The 21,655-nt window shown below is 32.6% G+C and overlaps 1 protein-coding gene and 1 long non-coding RNA gene across 2 annotated transcripts; both read left to right on the forward strand.

Moving 5' to 3' along the window:
• Nucleotides 1–539: 539 nt before the first annotated feature.
• On the forward strand, nucleotides 540–2,418 carry LOC134723821 (uncharacterized). Its single transcript, XR_010108185.1, has 3 exons — nucleotides 540–645; nucleotides 970–1,020; nucleotides 2,346–2,418. It is a non-coding gene; the product is annotated as an uncharacterized LOC134723821 (long non-coding RNA).
• Nucleotides 2,419–15,403: 12,985 nt separating this feature from the next.
• On the forward strand, nucleotides 15,404–21,648 carry LOC134723066 (uncharacterized). The gene is made up of 7 exons (XM_063586703.1): nucleotides 15,404–15,415; nucleotides 16,994–17,064; nucleotides 17,338–17,477; nucleotides 18,430–18,573; nucleotides 19,498–19,653; nucleotides 20,647–20,813; nucleotides 21,631–21,648. The coding sequence occupies exons 1-7, from the start codon at nucleotides 15,404–15,406 to the stop codon at nucleotides 21,646–21,648; spliced, it is 708 nt and encodes a 235-aa protein (XP_063442773.1).
• The last annotated feature ends 7 nt before the right edge of the window (nucleotides 21,649–21,655 follow it).

Genomic DNA, 21,655 nt, shown 5'->3' on the forward strand with positions numbered 1-21,655 from the left:
AAACAATAATTATTAAATATATGTGGCATTTATCATATACATACGGAAAAAAATATCAGCATAAAAATTATATTGAATATGGATTATCAATTTTACGTTGTTCCAATAGTTGGAATCACCCCTTTTGTTTGGTAACTAATGATTATGTGTAAGGACATATGGTTTGAAACTTCCACTATGACTTGTATGTGTTGGAACCCCCTCGTTTTAAAAATTGCTGGATCCGCGCCTGTAGTTCAAATAATGTTTACTGACATTCGTATTACAGAATAAGTCCTATTTTGTAATCAGCAAATAAAAAACAACTAACTCATGTAAATGATGATGAAAATAAAAAAAAATCAAATTTCTGGAATTTCTGAAAAGTTAAATGCAATTCATTATGTATACCACATACAAAAATACTCGAGTCTCTCTAATTAACTACATCTACGGCATTTGAAGTTTCCGAGGCAATACCGAAATGGTGAAAGATTGTTTGTCTTTTGTTTGATTCGTGAATAATAGTTATCAAAGGTACCAGGATTATAAATTATTCATTTCAGGGGGCATTCTTCACCTAAATGGTAAAATATTTACCGGTGTTTACGGGAGCAATGTCTTCCCAGAAGAAATAAAAAATGGAGTTACAGAACGTATGTTGAGGTAATATGATATAAAACAAAATCCGTAGACCCTCAGTAAAATTTATCAATTTTGAAATTAAATATGAGACATTTTTTTAAATAAAAATCGAAATGACGATTAAATTTGTTGCAATATGAAAAACTATTAATACATAAATATTATACATATACCTAGAAGAGAACGTAAGGTGACAATCAAAATAAAAAAGTAACTGCATAAAATGTAAGGTTCTGGAATATGATTCATCTGTAAAATTCGTGCTGTTTGAATGCAACATATTATTGACGTTACTATCACATCTTCTATATATGTTAGATTTAATATGTCGAATTCTTATTACAGGGTGTATGCTGCAGGACAGCTTTGTGAATTGAAGGCAGAAAATGATACATTGTAAGTGAAATGTTGTTTCTGCTTTATTTAGACCCCTCTACACCGAAATTTGTTATACATGCACACGTTTAAAAATTGAGTTTTTTATCCAACGCAATCATAGGTTTGAACGTTGTTTTCAATTTAGACTTGTATATATGTTCCAGACCATATGAGTTTTTGGACCATACGCATATGGTCATGACCGGACGCGTATGGTCGGACCATATGAGTATAATACTCGTTTGGTTATTAACAGGCCGGATCATATGAGTATTTGGACCGTATGAGTATTTTCTTTTCAAATTACATTTTAAACGTTTCAATAATACAAACAAAATATCTAAAAAAAACAATGATGGTTACATGACAAAAATATCAATTTTATAATTCTAAGACTAAGTAAAAATGAAATATTGATGCCATAGTTAGTTTTCATCGCTAATTACGTTCTTGCATGTAGGCTTGGGGTGACATTTACTTCCACGTGGTATCATAGCTTATTTACACTTGCAAGTTTTGGTTGTGTACGATCCTTTTCATTTTCACCTTTTGTTTGCGAGTGAAAAGCTAGCATTTTTGCAGGTGCGTACAGTGATACTGAGGTCTTGGGCCAATCCGATATGTCTACGGTGTTTTTAAGAAGCTCAAGATTTCAAATATCGTAAAATGACTGCAATACACCATATTCACAAGACAACTCAAATAAACTATGTTCTTTTCCTGTGACTTCTTGTGTAACAGTTCATTAAGAAGTTTTTGGAATTTCTTTTGTTAAGTCGACGTATTGCCATTTACTCGTAATAACAAAGCGGTAATTACCATCGGTAATGACCATCGGTATAAAATTGTTTATTGTGTTAACTACCCCGACCATACGAGTACGGTCGGGTCATACGCGTATGGTCGGACCATATGAGCATATACCAATATGGTCATGACCATACGCGTATGGTCCAAATACTCATATGGTCCAGAACATATATATACTAGTATGTGTGTATAGTGTATAAAGTTCTTAACAAAAACGGGGAAAATCATTGTCTGTTTTCAATTCTTGTAGATCGCTTATAGTTATTTTACTTATTGTTCATAACCTCTTGTTTAATTTCTTTAGCAATTTTGTATATTTTTAAACCATGATTCTTTTAAGAAGAATAATTCAAACAAGATAATTCAAATAAAAAGTATAGAATCTGTTTAGGATTTTGAGAGCATTTTATCACAGTGTCTACTGAAACTACAGATCGGGAGTAAGGCTCCAATTTCAAATTTTCAAATTTGGTTGAATATTCACGATTAGAAATGATATTATATTTTTGTATTTTATTATCATATTTTTCTAGCTACGGATTCGAGTTAAACAACGGAGGATACAGTACCTATGGTTACATAAAATGTTTAATGAAAGGAACATTTATAGGTGAGTGTTTATTTCCCAGAGATTCGAAAAGGTTTCAACGACCTCACACAAAGTTGACCTAAGATATATTTTGTTGTTATTCTTGTTTCCTCTTCGTCATATAGCTATTCAACTGTTTCTAATACAGTCTTGGCTTTCAAATATGCAAATATAAACACTGGCACTTATACCACATCTTATTATATCCATCTTCTTACTACGAGTATATGTTTATTACAGGAAACTTCAATGCCAGTTTTATAATAGAAGGACATTACGGTCGGTAAGTATGTATACATGTTACTTTTGAAATACTAATGCTTTTGTTTATCTCGGGAGAAGATTTCCTTAGCTGTATTTGGCAAAACTGTTAAGAATTTTTGGTCTTCAATGCTCTTCAACTTCGTACTTTATTTGGCCTTTTAAACATTTTTATATTAGAGCGTCACTGGTGAGTCTTTTGTAGACGAAACGCGCGTCTGACGTGAATGTAAAATTGTAATCCTGGTATTTATGATGAGTTTATTTACAACCACTGGGTCGCTGCCACTGCTGGTTGAGATTTATTTAGTCAGCACTTGTGTGTTGAGTTGAGTTATCACTGATATGTTAATAATAATAAATAAACTGTTAACAAAACATAGAATTTTTGAATTACTAAGGCTTTTCTACCTCAGGAATAGATTACCTTAGCTGTATTTGGCAAAACTTTTAGGAATTTTTTATATTCAATGCTCTTCAACTTCGTACTTTATTTGTCCTTTTATATATTTTTTTATTCGAGCGTCACTGATGAGTCTTTTGTAGACGAAACGCGCGTCTGACGTGAATGTAAAATTTTAATCCTGGTATTTATGATGAGTTTATTTACAACCACTGGGTCGATGCCACTGCTGGTTGAGATTTATTTAGTCAGCACTTGTGTGTTGAGCTGAGTTATCACTGATATGTTAATAATAATAAATAAACTGTTAACAAAACATAGAATTTTTGAAATACTAAGGCTTTTCTACCTCAGGAATAGATTACCTTAGCTGTATTTGGCGAAACTTTTAGGAATTTTTTATATTCAATGCTCTTCAACTTCGTACTTTATTTGGCCTTTTATATATTTTTTTATTCGAGCGTCACTGATTAGTCTTTTGTAGACGAAACGAGCGTCTAGATTTTAATCCTGGTTCCTATGATGAGTTTATTTACAACCACTGGGTCGATGCCACTGCTGGTGGAGATTTATTTCCCCTAGGGTATCACAAGCCCAGTAGTCAGCACTTGTGTGTTGACTTGATTTATCATTGATATGTTCATAATAATAAATTAACTGTTAACAACACTTTGAATTTTTGAAATACTAAGGCTGTTCTACCTCAGGAATAGACTACCTTAGCTGCATTTGGCAAAACTTTTAGGAATTTTTTGTCTTCAATGCTCTTCAACTTTGTACTTTATTTGGCCTTTTAAACATTTTTTTTATTCGAGCGTCACTGATGGGTCTTTTGTAGACGAAACGCGCGTCTGGCGTAAATATAAAATTTTAATCCTGGTATCTATGATGAGTTTATTTCATTTGATAAAGAATAACATAAATAGAAGGAAGACTGCGCCGTTACAAGGTTTTTACCAAAAGTACTATATATGGTACTAGCATGACTAGAATGATAAATTTCCAAACAAGGTAGATGAATATTTGATATTGCATGAATGTATGAGAGGGGGAAAGGGCTTGGGTTGTGAAAAAAAAATACCTGAAAGGGGATCTTACAAAAAGAAATTATACTATTTTTTCAAAAGCCAAAGTGAAACTAGATACTATGATCCACATGCATAATGACGGAGTAGGCTGTTCTGCATGGGAAATGAAAAAAAAAAAAAAGTATGCAACATTGTCCCGAAAATATCTTTTTTCGCAATGGTTGAAAAAAAGATGTTCTTGTAAAACAAATCCTGCCTACAACCACCAGACTATCAAATGTGAGTCCCCTAACCTATATAAGATCGTGAAACTATGTACTGAAAATAGATAAGCTTTGTAGTACTACGTATACCTCATATAGCTTTTGGTTTCCATAACTTAAGTATTTCGATGACAGGGGAAAACACGCGCTGTTGAGCATGGAAATCATTGTGACAGTTTTGTTTTCCTCTATGTATGGAATGGGACTGCTGATGGTGGACCATTAGTTTCGATATATTCCAGTAATGTCCAGAGCACAGTGAAAAAGCAATATTGTCGACACGACACGACATCGTGTTCACAATGTTAACATTATAAAATTTCTTATATATTTTTAACTTTAAGAATTGAATGCTTCTTTTTATAAATTCATTGGGGTGTAAAAGCTTTGATTAAAGTACATTTCGTATAAAGCGCGGAATAACGTTTTATAATGAAACATACATCTTATGTAATTTTATCGTTGACATCGTACAATTTAGTAACGGTACAACTGTTGCAGACAATACCAGTTGGCATTACAAATAGTAAAATGAAATTATTTTGAGATTAATTTCTCCTTATACACTGATGCTGTATAATGATAAGATGAGAGAAAAGTGAAATCACAAAAATACTGAACTCCGAGGAAAATTCATAAAGGAAAGTCCAATACCAATAGCAAACTCAAAATCTCAAACGAATGGATAACAACTGTCCAATTCCTGACTTGTTACATGCATTTTTTATGTAGAAAATGGTGGATTGAACCTAGCTAATTGCTAGCTAAACCTCTCACTTGTATGACAGTCGCATCTAATTCCATTATATTGACAACGATTCGTGAACAAAACAAACCGACACAATGGGTAAACATGTCAAAAATAAGGGTACAGCAGTCAACATTGTGCTATCGTCCTAATCACTATAAAAACAAACAAATGTAACAAAGAACCACAAAAAGGCATACATAAAATTTAACAATCTCATTCATTGTTTTTTGTTTTGTACCATTTTATTTTTTTATATAAAATCCACCCATAAAGGATTGAAAGATTTTAAGTACTGGGACCGAATCATTACCTGGGTTCTTACCTTGACAGACACAGTGTTATATTAACATTAGCTCTGACGTAGAATCGAACGTTGACGTCTCACTGATATAAAATAATTTTGTCGTTTAAAGTATGAATAGAATATAGTATGTAGTTGTGTTAGGCATATCCTCTGCATAATCTAAATTAGACGCTTCCCTTTCCTTCTTGTCGCTCGTCTGTATGCTAATTGTGAATTATTTTTTTTTTTAAAGGCATGCATATCGACAAAGCATTAGCAAATATGAAAGACAAGATTACAAAAATTACCATAGAACAATAACACAATGGCAGAATGTATAAGTACAGAGCCACGTCAAATTTACCAAAGAAACACAAAAAGTTAAATAGACAGATTACATCAACAACAATCCGTAAGGGTTCCGCGGAACCCAGTGTCTCACCTTCTTTTTCCGTTAATTGCATGCTCAACGAAAATAAGGGAAATTATAATAAAAATGTTTCTCTCAATACTATCTCTTGATTGTAAGAAGCTTCTGTGCAAGTTTGTTAAAAAGCCGGGATAGTTTATGAATCTAACAAATGTTTCAAAAACTTAAGGTTAAAAGTTTTTGAAAAATTTGTTAGATTCATAAACTTTAACCACAGAGTTAATGTAAACTGTTTCCTGGCAGAAAAAATAAGTCCATTACGGAAAAACAGGATTTTTTTTTACAAAATTTACTTCTGGATACTATCTTATGACCATAAACAAGGATAGCTTTAAAAATTTATCAAAATTTCAAAATATTTAACCATATAGTGAATATTTGTGAAAACGACAACGACAATGACGACGACGACGCCGACGGACTGATGGATCGCTATATGTCTCGCTTTTTCGACAAAAGTCGATGGCTCGACAAAAATGAAAGATACAAAAACTATTTAACAATAACAGAACTAATGGATGCATAAGTACAGAGTCACGTCAAATGGATACACACAAAACAGACGAAACAGTAAAAGTAATATAAACAAAGACAAAAGAATATCATAACGGGTTATTACGATGATTAAGAAAGTCAGTTCGCAGAATCTATACTTCAAGACCATCGTGTATTATTTGTGAAGCTGAAATTGAATATTTATCAGCAAGGTCTTGGTACTTTCCGATCAACTTTTCTGGAAAAAAGACGAGACGTTCTTTGACATACCCCTGTAACATCATGCTACTGTAAACGTTTTACAAAGTCTGAGTAGGGGCTACAAGCTCTTGAATACCGAATAAGTTGGGAAATGAATATCCCATATGCAGGTGAGGTTGGTACATTGCTTCTAAGGTGGGGGTGGGGGTGGGTCAAACTTGTTTTAAGAGACAACTCACCTAGGTGGAGCAAAATGTTGTATCTTAAGACAGGTTGTCTTTTAATACAGGTTCAATTTATATTAAATGTACTAAACGGATCTTAAATTGGTGGTCTTTTAACACAGGTGTTTGCTTAATACAGGTGGTCTCTTAAGCAGGTTTGACTGTAATTTCGAAATTAAAACCGTCTCGTTTGACATAGATTCTGGAACTGAGATGACTGTGTATGTCAAATTCGAGATATAAGGCTTAAATGAGGCCGAGGAGCATGTCTGCTGTTTTCCGAATGTTTAGTTCTGGCGTATATATTAATGGAACCCAATCAGAAAAGTTTGGATTGTTAATGGAAAGAACATCATCAATATATATGAAAGAGAAATTAAATAACCTGGATTCTTTGATCTTTTTGTTTTAGACAAATGTCTAAAGGAACTCCGATTCATATGAAAATAAGCAGAAGTCGATAGGGAGAGGCGCACAGTTCGTTCCTATAGGAATGTCGACAATTTAGTTGTTGAAAAAGTCTACCTTCAAAATCAACAAATATGTTTTCAATAAGAAATTCGATCCAGCATACTGACCCCTTAATTGTTCCTCTGTGTAGGCATGGTATAACCTTTGTTCACTATTAATGAAACATGCCTTATGGTACCACAAAGTAATAAATTCATATCGTATGCTACCATTTTCGTGTTGTAAAGCATTGGGGATTATTTCTATTAGACAATTTTTCAATTTCACATGGGGAATGGTGGTATTAAAACCTGCAGTTAAAACAGAGTTTTGACATTAACCACATGTAGATTCTTAAGTTAAAAACTATAAAGAACTTCTGGATAATTATAAATTTATGACTTTTTTTCTGAAATTGGTTCTATCAAAACTTTTAATTTCACTACGCAAGTAAAGAATTGATCTTTATTGAGATTTTCTTTTCTCTGTCGGTGAAATTTTCATTATGGATTTTCATTTGCTGGAGCAAATACCATGGACTTTATTTGATTATCTGTGTTTTAACGCGATTTAAACACCGCTTTAGTGCTATATATATATTTGTGGCGACCAGGTTTTACTGATGGAAGAAGCGGCTTAGCCGGAGGGCTATGACACCAGGCCTTCGTTAGAAAAACTGACAATCTTAGTTAGACTGTCACTCGACCGCACGAGAGGGGTTCGAACTCACTGAATTTACTCACAACCTCTTCTGCCTCTGATAACACCGATGCGTCGATCTTTATCAGTTCATACACAAGTTCTATGTTTCTTTCCCCTAAACTAGAACGTCCCAGCAACAGTTCTCATGTATTTGCTGTTCGACTTTATCTGCGAAAAAGACTAGGTTTTAGAAAGATCGAATGTTGCATGAAAGAAAAGCATCTCTTTATACATAGTACAGCATTTTTTATAAGTCAAAAACTAACACTTCAGCCTTTCTTATGGACTCAGCACATTTTATAAAACTTGAGTTGGTAAACCAGGAACATACATATATTATATATATATATTGACATATTACTATTAGTTACAGCTAATGGGTCATTCCAGTTTTTAATTGTCTGCTAAAGAGGATGGATGGCCCTTTCTGAGGGGTGTAAAAGGAGTAGGTTCAGTAAGACACCTTTTTGGCCCAAAAATATAGCAGTTTTACAAAGTTGTTCAAATGTAAACTATTAGTTATTTATTGGACAGTAGAATGCTTCTGCTACATAAATATGGGCTGATTTTATAATACAGTGCACATATATCGAGAACTAGCACCATTAAGTCATGCTAAATTACTGAAATCTTCACAATTCTAGCATTTTAGTTAAATTTTAGACAGTTTCCGTGTAAAACGAAAGTGGTCACATTCGTGTTCATCCTTGATATTGAAATTTAAGTTGTATTTGATGATAACACATAACATATGTAAAGGTTGAGGATGAACACGGATGCGGCCACTTTCATTTTTGACAAAAAAACATCTAAAAAGTGACATTTTCCGGCATATTTGGTAGATTTTTCAAATTTGCATGAGCTTGAATCGGGACTTTTTAATTACTAAATCAGTTAAAATCTTTCTCAAAAAACTAATTGAATGAAATAAAATAGACACTTTAAAAAGTGTTTTTAAAAAAAGTGGTCAAAATCTTTCGTCAGATGAACCTGAAATTTGAGGCGAAAATGGTCCTTACCGGACCTTTCCCTGCATTTTTTGCCATTTTTGAGGATATATATTTTTCTGTGTAGGAAGGGGCCTTTCACTCACATCTTAGGGGTGAAATTTTGTTTTTTTTCTTCTGACATGTACACTTGTACCCCTAAAACTTCTGAGTGTCTTGCAGCAGTAAATTATTAAAAATAATTACATCTTAGGGGTTACAGAAATGCCAATTATCAGATCTTAAGGGTGCTTTGGAATGTAAACAGTTTTGCATCATGAATTATCTGGTATTGTATTTAAAGTTCTGATGGGTACAATCCTGCAGTAAAAAATTCTGATAGGTCATGTTTTCCTATGAAATAAAATTGAGAATGGAAATGGGGAATGTGTCAAAGAGACAACAACCCGACCAAATAAAAAACAACAGCAGAAGGTCACCAACAGGTCTTCAATGTAGCGAGAAATTCCCGCACCCGGAGGCGTCCTTCAGCTGGCCCCTAAACAAATATATACTAGTTCAGTGATAATGAACGCCATACTAATTTCCAAATTGTACACAAGATACTAATATAAAAATAATACAAGACTAACAAAGGCCAGAGGCTCCTGACTTGGGACAGGCGCAAAAATGCGGCGAGGTTAAACAAGCCTATCACCCAATCTCAACAGAAACTCTACATCTGATAGGTCCTAATTTTTAGATCTGATGGGTAGTTTTTCATGACGTTTTTTCATAGAAAATCAGAGGCTAGCTATTCCTTTAGAACAATATTGTTGTTAAAAAGTTGGTAAACCTTTAGTTTTCTTATTGCACTGCGTTGTGATTGGTTTAAAGAGGTCACATGGTGACCCCCTATGAGAATGTAGGGGTTTAATAAATTTCTTAGGGGGCTCATGACGCTTTAATTTTATTGTTCAACAAAACGCAGCAGAAAAAGTCTAGCATGCGATAAAGGAGTAGGTCCGGTAAGACCCCTTTTTGGCCCCAAAATATAGCAGTTTTACAAAACTGTTAAAAAGTAAACTTTTAGTTATTTATTGGACAGTAGAATGCTTCCGCTACATAAATATGGACAGTTTTTGACAATACAGTGCACATATATGGGGTACAAGCACCATTAAGTCATGCTAAATCACAGAAATCTTCACAATTTTAGCATTTTAGTTATATTTTAGAAGGTTTTCGTGTAAAACGAAAGTGGCCGCATTCGTGTTCATCCTTAATATTAGAATGTAAGTTGTATTTGTTGATAATACATAACATATTTAAAGGTTGAGGATGAACACGGATGCGGCCACTTTCATTTTTGACAAAAACCATCTGAAAAGTGATATTTTTCGGCATATTTTGTAGATTTTTCATATTTGAGCTTGAATCGGATTGTTTTTAATGACAAAATCAGTTAAAATCTTTAACATTAACTAATAGAATCAAATAAAATAGACACTTAAGTGTTTAAAAAGTGATAAAAATCGTCCGTCAGATGAACCTGAAATTTGAGGCCAAAATCGGTCCTTACCGGACCTACTCCTTTGTTATAAGGTTAACTACTGACCCCCTTCAATCCATAGAGGGTGAATAAAATCCATAGGGCCTAGGGGACTCTGGCCTCACCCCGTATGGATTTTACTAACCCTCTATGGATCCGTAGGGGGTCAGTAGCAAACTATATAACTTACAATAGCATTGTAACTAAGTTGAAAAAGTTACTGCATGATGAAGATATGTCTACATATATGGTACATGTTAGCAATTATAGGTAATATTACAACCTTATTATATTAAACTCTTTTCCCAACAGAAGATACTCTTGAGACGATGGCTTCCCAGGCTATTATGACACAAGATGGAGATCTTCATATTAAATGTCAATAAAAACTTGCCTGTAGCTATTTTTGTCTTTATTTTATGTACCTTTACAATGTTCATAATGATGTTCACAGTTTTGTTCATGTTTTGATAATGTTTTAGTCATAAAAAACCATTATTTTGATGAAATTCTAAAAATATGACTTTTTGACCCAAAATCATTAATTTTTAACACAAAATACTGCAAAAGTTTTAAAATTTAACGAGGTTGTTAGAATTCCTAAAAGTGAACAATGTCCATTCATGAAAATTTCAGGGACTGAATTTTTTCGGTTCTCCCTTGACAACATTTGCGAGTATGGTCTTGAGGAAGCGATGATAGTCCATCCAAAGGGGACAATAAATGTTTGACCAGTGTTAATAGAGAGCCATATCTCTTGCACCTTAAAGACACCCTTTTAGATTTCGAAAAAGAGCAGGCTTATGCTGCTACAAGGCAGCACTTACACCTTTAAAGTGGAAAGGGATTAATATATAAGTTGCAAAACTTGTTTCCTGATCCACTATAAATAGATTTGATTAAACTAAACATTCCAAGTGTTTTTGTACATAAAAAATGTCAAAAAAGTAAACTACTCTGGCTTCAATTCTTCCATATTCTTACAAAAAAAAGTGTTTCCTCATTTCAAATTTATATTCCAATCCTGAAGCGAAAGGGAAACTCATATTCATATATATCCTAAAGTAAAAGCCCCAACATGACAAATTGTAAAACCATTGAAACTGAAAATCAACATTTTGAATTGAATTTTTGATGTATAAAATCTTGAATTCATATAATTAAAACTCTTAATAGAGCTTGTTTATTATTTCTCAAATTTTCAGAATTTATAACTACTTTTGAGATATAAAAAAAATATGCACTAAAGACAACATTTGTGTCACACCCTATCCAGAAACATTTTAAGATATGAAATATATACTTACATGGATATATTCAAGTTACATACCATGGAAGTTAGTGCAAACAATAGATCAGATTAGTTTACCAGTATATTTTTTTAGAGATTTTCATGTCTAACTTCATAACTTTTGTTTTATATATCCTTCAACCCTGATTGGAAGGGATCGAGGCATGCCCTACCACCTCATACCATAAATTTAAAGAGGTAATAAAAACTCTTTCATTCCCGACCATAAACTAAATACTGTAAATTCAGAAATTATTGCAATGTTTTTATTATTGCTAATAATGAGACAGGGTTATTGCAATAATTTAAACTGGCATTTTGACTTTTTTATACGAATTAAAACAGAATTTTTCTCAAAATCGCAGAAAATTAAAATTAAAACTGTTTATGTTTTTACAAATTAAGTTCCATTGCTGGCTGTATATAATTAAGTAGAGCATCTCTTGCAATACAAAATCAGTATATTTAACTCATCCTACTTATTTCAATTTTAGATCTTTGCCTCAGAAAGAAGTGATAAGAGTTGCTAGAAATGATGACATCTACATGTATCAGACCTATGCTGTTATCAATGGTGTATTACCATCAAGTGGAAGTACAGAAGGCAGAACCAGGTTGTCTATTACTGGACAATATTTTGATGAAACAGAAAAACCTGTCCAAGTTGTTGTGGGAGGTATGTACTTTTCTTGGTATACTGTGGATTCATTTATTTTCGTTGGTACCAATTTTCGTGGTTTGGGAAAATCTTGCATATTCGTGAATATTTAATTTCGTGGTTTTGGCAAAGTCTCCACTCATTCCTTTAGAAAATTTGTAATTCGTTGAACATTTGAATTCGTGGTTCTTCTGTACCCACGAAATCCACGAAAATTGATATCCAACGAATATAAATGAATTCACAGTATATATGCATAATGATTGAAGGCTTAGTCTGGCAGGGCTCCAGAATTTGATGTTTGGACTGTATGTGCTCCTGAGAATAAGAAGTTAGAAGATTGCTTCGATAAAAGTTGATTGTAGTTTTAATACCTGTAAATTAAATTTCTTTTTCTTATTTTAAAAGTGAACTCTTGCTTGGTGTGCCCCTGTCTGAATCGTAGCCTTGATTAATCAACAGATTTATATTGATATGGATATATAGAAAAAAGGAGATGAACATAGTTGATCTACTTGCAGTGCAGAAATATTTTTTAAGATGATAAAACTCGCTGATACATTAATTTCTGTGTTGTATTACTAATTATTGTTGTATAATAGCACATTAATAGAAATATATGATTAATTTATCAACACTTAATGTTTTATTGAATGAATTTCTCTTTATATATTAAATTATATTTGTAGGAGCTGAATGCAAGGTAACAGAGAAGGTGACAGATGGATTGATTGTATGTGAAACAGATGAACAAGTGACAGCTCCCAGATATTCTGGTAAAGATCACAATGTTCATGAAAAATGTGAAGATTCAAATATTAGTCGAAACATATTCAAATACAGGTGTCAAGTTTTCACACCAAAGTTATCCTATAATGTTGAACTCCTAAACCTTTAGAATTCCACTGCTTGGTCCATAGCATCATGTTCCCCTTGTCATGTCAAGGAAAATATTGGCATATTCAAATTAAATGTGATGTTTTTAGAAACATTTTTATAATAATTATTAATTGGAATCCAAAATTCACAGATATTGAACAGCCTTAATTTTGGAATTTATATGATTAAGAAATTAGTAGCAAGGAAATAGAGATACTGTTAGTGAAAGCATTTGAATAATAAAAGGTCCATTCAAATAGTAAGACTGTTAACTTTTCTATCAACAAAAACGTTTTAATAAATGACAGTAATTTGTATCACATTTTGATAATCCTTTGTATTTAAAGTATGTATATATTAATGTCAAACTATTAACATTTTGTGTTGATTTTTTTGGGGTCTAAAATTAGAATGACACTCTACTTACAACTCCTTATCATTGCATGGATTCAATTGCACTTAAGATTAACTCGGTATCAAATTCATTCTCTGCAATAATTATGAATGCATTAAGTAATATTTCTAACACCCTGTAGTACCAAACTTGCTTCCATTAGAGCATAAAAGGTAAAGAAATTACAACAGGTATAACTATCATGTAAAATGACAAAATTTTATTTACTTTAGGAAACAGAGGCTTGATATATGAACGATATAGCAACCACTATTACAGTTTGAATGACTTAACAAAGATTTTAGACTTGACTATAGAGGATAATACAACAACAACTAAAGTCATTGACCATTTCTATTTTTCTGATTCAAATATTGGAGGGGATCATGTGACCAGGATACATGGATTCTACGTCCCTCCCCATTCAGGCCGATGGAGATTTTATTTACAGTGTTATTCTGTGGGGAAGCTGTATCTAAGCACTGATCAAAATCCAGCAAATAAGGTTAGAGACTATAAGCTATTGATTATCATATCTCTATGACAATAACGTATAAATCCTATTGATTATCATACCTCTATGATAGTTTATCAAAACTGTTGAAAATTTTCATATAAAGTCTGGTAGGCAACATGCTAGGCTCTCATTGGGGTTTCCAAGTAATCACATGATCACAATAAAAGTTACAATAAAAATTACAATAAAAATTACAATAAAAATTACATAAAAATTACAATAATAATTACAATAATAATTACAATAAAAATTACAACAAAAATTACAATAAAAATTACAATAAAAATTACAACAAAAATTACAATAATAATTACAACAAAAATTACAACAAAAATTACAATAATAATTACAACAAAAATTACAATGAAAATAACCAAGTAATCACATAATCAAAAACTCCATGAGGAGGCTCGCTTGTTTCTAGACCTGTTTCTACCAGAGTATGGTGCTTACTGTAAATTGGGTTTATTTGGATGTAGTTAAATTTTGGTTTATTTGGTGACTCAAATGAAAGTGCCAAAATTAAACACATGAAAATAAAGCAAACACTTAATATTGAAACATTAAAATCTAGGACGGATACGGCAATATCATTATGTTAATTGTTATGGAAAATATCTTATCTTTTAATGACCTATTAATTGAAATGTACTGCCAAAGCCATATGAATTAAAATTTTTAAATCCTTGATTGTTTAGCATTAACATGTAGTTGCAATAGAGATTAATAGAGATTAAAATTTATTTCATACGATTTTTGTAAAAAATAAATAATCTATTTAAAATCACTTTCTTTTTTAGTTCAACCCCAGAGATACATACTTATTTGCAGTTGCATTTGTATCCTATTCCTTCATTTAGTTTACTTTGTCATGTTTCTAGTTTGTGGGGTCATGGATAATGTGTCAATATATGAGGGGGGATAGGACCTTTATCCGGACTCTGGGATCGGGTCTTTTTAAGCTCGGGATTTCGGGATTGACCCTTTTGTGATCCGGGAATCCTTTTTTTCGGATTTCGGGACGTCGGGATTTACTTTATTTAAATTCGGGACCTCGGGATTTCGTTTTTTTAAGTCCAGGATTTCAGGATCAGGACCCCTCCTATCCCCCCTCATAAACGTGAACGGGTAAATAAGGGCAAATACAAATAATCTTGAACATTTCTATTGTACCAAAATTATACACATCAATTGGGAGAAGCACCAAAATTACACATACCAAAATAATACATATGCCTTTTGAGTGAAAATCGCCATAATATCCTGACACCAAAATTTCCCAATTTACGGTATTATGAATACAAAAGTAAGAGAAACAGATAAGAGATGGCCTCAGTGAATGATTGTTCTAAGTAGTTCAACTACTCTTATCACTATTGCCAATAAACACTAAGGTTCTGAATTCAGCTTGTGTGGGTGTGATTACTCAAATTTGAAGTGACTAGGATTGTTATGTTTCCTGTTGAAGGTTTTCTCCGTGTACTCTAGCTGCCTTCACCAATCAAAACTAGACACAACAGACATAGCCAATGTGTTTAAACACCAACAAACAATCATTTAAGGATAAGTTAATTATCAATGAAGCATGAGGATGATGTTATCATTCTTCTTTCTAATAGTTAAGTTAAGTTTAAACATATTTATTTATAGTGGATTGGGAAGCATGTTTTGCAACTTATGTTAATCCCTTTCCACCTTGCGGGTGTGAGTGCCTGCTTGTAGTGGTATTAGCCTGCTCTTTGTTAAATCTACAAGGGTGTCTTTAACATGCAAGAGAGATGGCTCTCTCTTAACATGGGTCAGCCATTTATCATCCCCTTCTGATGGACTATCATCGTTCCTCAAGACCATACTCAAATGGTGTCAAGGGAGAGCTGAAAATTGAGTTCCTGAAATTTTCATCTGGAACTTGAATCAAACCAGGAACCTTTGTGTTAGTAGTTTCACGCACGAACCACTACACCACTTCTTTCTAATATACAGTAAAACCTGAATAAACCAGCCGGCTACGGGACTATGAAAAAGGGCCGGTTTGGACAGTGAACCGGTTTATTCAGGTTTCTGTTTTGACCAGTAGTTAATGACTGGTGACATCCGACATTTTGCATGTAAAATTTCTCTCTGATTGTAAAGTAAATTATATCTGATAAATTGAAAAACTTTCACTTCGTTTTCCATTGTTTGCATTTGCATCATAATGCTTGCGTTGTTTGAATTGTAAGATGAGATTTTTGATTTACTCCCATGACCAATAATTTGAAATGTTGGAATGTTTAAAAAGCCAGAATTTTATCAAACGTAATTTCATCCCTTTCAAAACGTTGTCGTACAGTGTACAATATCCATTGATTGTTGTCATCCAGGTGTTTTCATTTTCAAGGTCATTTGTTTAGGGGTTCACAACAGGGAATCCAGGATTTTGAAATCACGAGGTGAATTTCTTACTCCGTGATTTTAATTTGTTTATCTATTAAAGTTAAAACCTAAGTTTAATCCGAGATATATTCGGTGTGTCTTTTTGTTTAATTGACACGTTTATAATGTTTTAATAAATAATACAGCTCACTACCGGACGATTGTAGAATCACAGTTTGGCACCTGACTAATTGATTATCAAATATGTTTTGATTGCATATCGATCATTGAAATTTATTAGACAACCCGGTATTGACAGGTAATAATTAATGTGATTAAGAGTATTTGGGACTTCATAATAAGACCGGAATTTGGAATACACAGGGTCCGGTTTACAAAGGGTATTTTAGCAAAGACTGTGAATGTAAAATTATGGGACTTTCATTTTCAGCTGGAATGGACAGGAAACCAGTTTATTCAGGGTCAGGTTTAATCAGGTTTGACTGTAAATGTTGTTCTTTCATTTTAGGTTGAGTTAGCATCTTCATCATCCTATGGACTTTCTAGTTCTGATGTTATAGATCTTGAGAAAGATAAACAGTAAGTGGTAAATCAAATGATTAATGTATGGATAAAAGAGTGAAGAAATGCCATTTAACATCAATTGTTAAACGCTCATTATAGGCGTCAAATTATCCTTATTGATATTCGTTAATAGGTCTCAAATCAATGTACCCTTTTTATTGAGTAAACTATTGAATTTCTGACTTCATGATATTGAATTTAAATTCTTGAGTTTTTGTGACTTTTTATTAGAAAATTGATATAAGATGCATCTAAAAAAAACATATGAAACCCTTACTATTGTTTCAGTTATTATATAGAAGTTTTACAATCCGGATCCGGATCAAGCACAATCAAAGTTAAAGCTCTTCATCTGGACACGAAATTCAACGATAGGATGACTGGAAATGCTGATCAGGAAAAACAAAGAATCAGTGTCACATCTTCAGGTATTTTAAATTACCGTTACAAAGATAATTGAACCTTTGTAGTTTCTTTGACTTCATTGCTTGCAGTTAGGTATTTTCAATAAGTTTGAATTTGAATATGGGAGACCACTCTTTCTGTTTTACCACTTGAGTTTCAATATGGGAGACCACTCTTTCTGTTTTACCACTTGAGTTTCTTTAAAAATCTAACCTGAACCCATTATTAACACTTTTTATCAAATATTGTTATGGTTATCTTCAGAAAAAAAATTAATAATTCTTACAGATATAATAGGAAAAAAAGAAATCCTTGAGTTCAGCAATATTTTTTAATATTTCCTTGTAAACAATTCCATCAAACCTAACAGTACACATTGGTGCAATCATACAATCAGTAGATATTGCCCTTCAGTTGAATTTTAATAAACTTATCATTCAGTTCATAAATAGTGTGTAGTTTAAAGAGTAAACACTTAGACATTGCATAGAAGTTTTTGCAGAGGTATATTAATTGATAGAGGTTTCAAAATCTACTGATAGACATGGACATCTTTTAAAAGACCATCCAGATAAGACCCCTTACATTCTAGGTTCAGAGGAATATATCACATCTAGATAAATTAAGCCATATTTTCCTATCCGTTTTTTATATATATATAAAATGACTGAATAAAAGCCAATGATAAATTTTACAGGGTGATGGATCATATAATTAGAATACATAACACTACAAAATATAATATATAACAAGTCTTAAAGGGTACAACATCACCAAATATAACATTAGAATGAAAATGTTAAATATTTGTGATAACAGATATATATATGTAAGTTAAAAGAGATATCAATTTAAGTTCAATTGATTAGTACAAGAGTTTTAACGATTGTTTTTTTTTCAAAGTTGAAAGAGATATCATTTTTAGTTCAAATGACCAGTTCAAGAGTCATTATAGATATGTTTTTTTTTTCAAAGTTGAAAGAGAGATCCAGTCAGTGGAGGTTCAGATGACCAGTACAGGAGCAGAGGTTTATGAACAACAACAAGTGACCATTGAAGAGGATGCAGGAGTGCTCAGTGATGCTAAGTTTCAGCTCGGTTTCTATGGTGTTTTCACAGGTAGCGTTATATTTTTGTATATTAAGCAGTTGATATGATGTTATTTTAGATACTCTTTAAGATGTCAGAAGATTAACATCAAAATAGCTGGACAAATGAAACATCTGGTTCACTATAACACACATATTATGTTGTGATGTTCAACATCTATAATAGTCATTTTCTTGGTGAAAAAGTCTATTGACTTTACTAAATTCTGCTTATTACAGAAAAAATAATTCTGTGAAGGAAAAGGACATGTACTCATTACCGTGTATCCATGAGTCCCTTGGAACTTTATATAATAATAGGCTTGTTAAGGAGATTTGGTATGTTTGCCAACGAGGTAAGCTCTCCATCATAGAACAACGCATGAGCATGTAAACAAAAAAAGGCCATATAAAAAAGAAGATGTGGTATGATTGCCAATGAGACAACTATCCACAAAAGACCAAAATGACACAGACATTAACAACTATAGGTCACTGTATGGCCTTCAACAATGAGCAAAACCCATACCCCAAAGTCAGCCATAAAAGGCCCCAATAAGACAATGTAAAACAATTCAAAAGAGAAAACTAACGGCCTTATTTATGTAAATAAAAGAAATGAAAAACAAATATATAACACATAAACAAACGACAACCACTGGATTTACAGGCTCCCGACTTGGGACAGGCACATACATAAATAATGTGGCGGGGTTAAACATGTTAGCGGGATCCCAACCCTCCCCTAACCTGGGACAGTAATATAACAGTACAACATAAGAAAAGGCTTAACTCATCAGATGGACAAAAACACAAGTAGACGTGGCATAGTCAGTCCAAAATTAGGTCATGTTTTAAGACTCGAAAATTAGGTTCTCCGAAAAAATAAATGAATACATAACTAGCATGTTTAGTGATATATAATTAAAGCTTATATTTGATTATTTATTTTTAGAACCTTTTAATGTGATCACAGAAGGGGAGGTAATGGCCTATGCCCTGAGTAGTCTCCCTTTCTTGGATAGCAAAGAATCAGTGACAATTACAACCTCACAACTAATGGAGGGACCACCAGGCATTGTCATAGATATTACTATGGTGTCAGAAAGAGGTAAATTAAAATTTGTACTTTCATTATTATTCATACTAAGATAAACAAATATATTGCCAAAAAAGATAAACAAATATATTGCCAAAAATGTCAAAACTGCAAAACATTTGTTGAAAATGCTTGTCAGACTCTTAACATTAAGTTTTAAATATTTTAAACACATTCAAATATTTAACAAAAGGAGGCAGAATAAACAAAAGGGACAAGCAAATTCACATAGGGGGATCCAGGCTCCCTCCCCCCTTTTGTAGGAAAAATTTGGTTGATTATATAGGGAGTCATTGAAGAATGACTGGAGTACTAGTGCCCCCCCCCCCCCCTTTTAGGTCAGTCAGCAGGGCCCCCCTTAGGAAAAGTTCTGGATCTGCCACTGAATTCATAAGAAAAAAAAACCAAGCATGACAAAAAAAAAAGCAATAAAAGGCAAACAACAGTCAACACAACATTACATAGAAAACTAAATTCTGATATGAGCAACACAAACCCTAACTTTTCCATTGTATTGTTTCAATTATTTTTTAAAATTTGAATGGAATTTTTAAAATTGCGATCCGATCAATCCGAACATTTGATTTGTTTTCACTCTTGTAAGATATAAGACATTCCATAATGGTCTAGTCTAGATGACATTTTTATGCAAATTTAGAATCATCCATTTATTTCTAGTGCTAGCAGCAACAGCTCTTTATTTGTTATATATTATAATTTTGTAAAACGTATATTAATGTGGATTCATTTATTTTTATAAGCCAATTTTCATTAATTGCAGTAAAGTTATATTTTCTGTGGCTATTTGTTTCATTGTAACAGTTTTGCCAAAGTCTGTATACTAATCAATACAAAGATTTGAACTCTGGTAAATATCTCAATTTGTGGTTTACCTTTACCATTGAAATCAACAAATATGGTATCATCAAATAATAAAGAATCTACAGTAAACATTTCTTAAAACAGATTCATTTTAATCACATATCTACTGACTTGATTTAACAGGAGACTTTCCTGACATTGATGTCAAGGTCATCAATGGCACAAATGGTGAAACCCTTTCTACAACAGTAACAGAATTAGTTAAAGGTGTACCTAGTGGGAAATACTATGTTCTATATTTAGCTTCTAAACCATCTCCATTGCTCCCAGTAGAGGCAGACGCTGGGCAGGTATGTTATAAACAAAACACATTTAAAACAAACAAACAAATGGTTATCTTATAAACAATACTTGGGCCTTTTATAGCTGAGTATGCGGTATGGGCTTTGCTCATTGTTGAAGGCAGTACTGTTACCTATAGTTGTTAATGTTTGTGTCATTTTGGTCTTTTGTGGATAGTTGTCTCATTGGCAATCATACCATATCTTCTTTTTTATCTTGGGTATCAATTATATAATGATAATGAGATGTGTTATGAATGCCAATGAAACAACTCTATATAAAATGATAGCAATGTGACCAACTGTAGTTCACAATATGGCCTTCAACAATGAACAAAACACATACTGTTTAGGAAGCCATAAATTGTCCTGGTATGAGAAATTTTTAAACAATTTAAAAGAGAACACCAACCAAATGATTATTCTACAGAAATGAATAAAAATCAGAAATTGCAGGCATTAACCATGACAACCACTAGATTAAAGGCTCCTTACTTGGGACAAGCAATTAACGAATGAGTCTGGGTTTAGCATGACTGTGAGCACACAACCTTCCCCTAACATGAAGAGTGGTTTTATATCACAACACTTAAAGAAGAGTAAAAATGAATTGGGAAGGACTTGACAAATTTGATCAGTAGCATCTCAATAAAAAAAAAAAAATAAACAGTAAGGAGAAAATAATCAAATAGTTTATTGTAGTTCCCTATAGAAAACTGAAATCTCAATACTGTAAATTCAGAAATCTTTTAGGATAAAAGATAGAACAAGACATTTAAAATGGATTTATTTTAAGTGGTCATCATTTTATATACCACTATATTAGAATAAAGAAATGATGTAGAATAGAA

Source organism: Mytilus trossulus, chromosome 6 (assembly GCF_036588685.1).
Source record: "Mytilus trossulus isolate FHL-02 chromosome 6, PNRI_Mtr1.1.1.hap1, whole genome shotgun sequence".
Lineage (NCBI taxonomy): Eukaryota > Metazoa > Mollusca > Bivalvia > Mytilida > Mytilidae > Mytilus > Mytilus trossulus.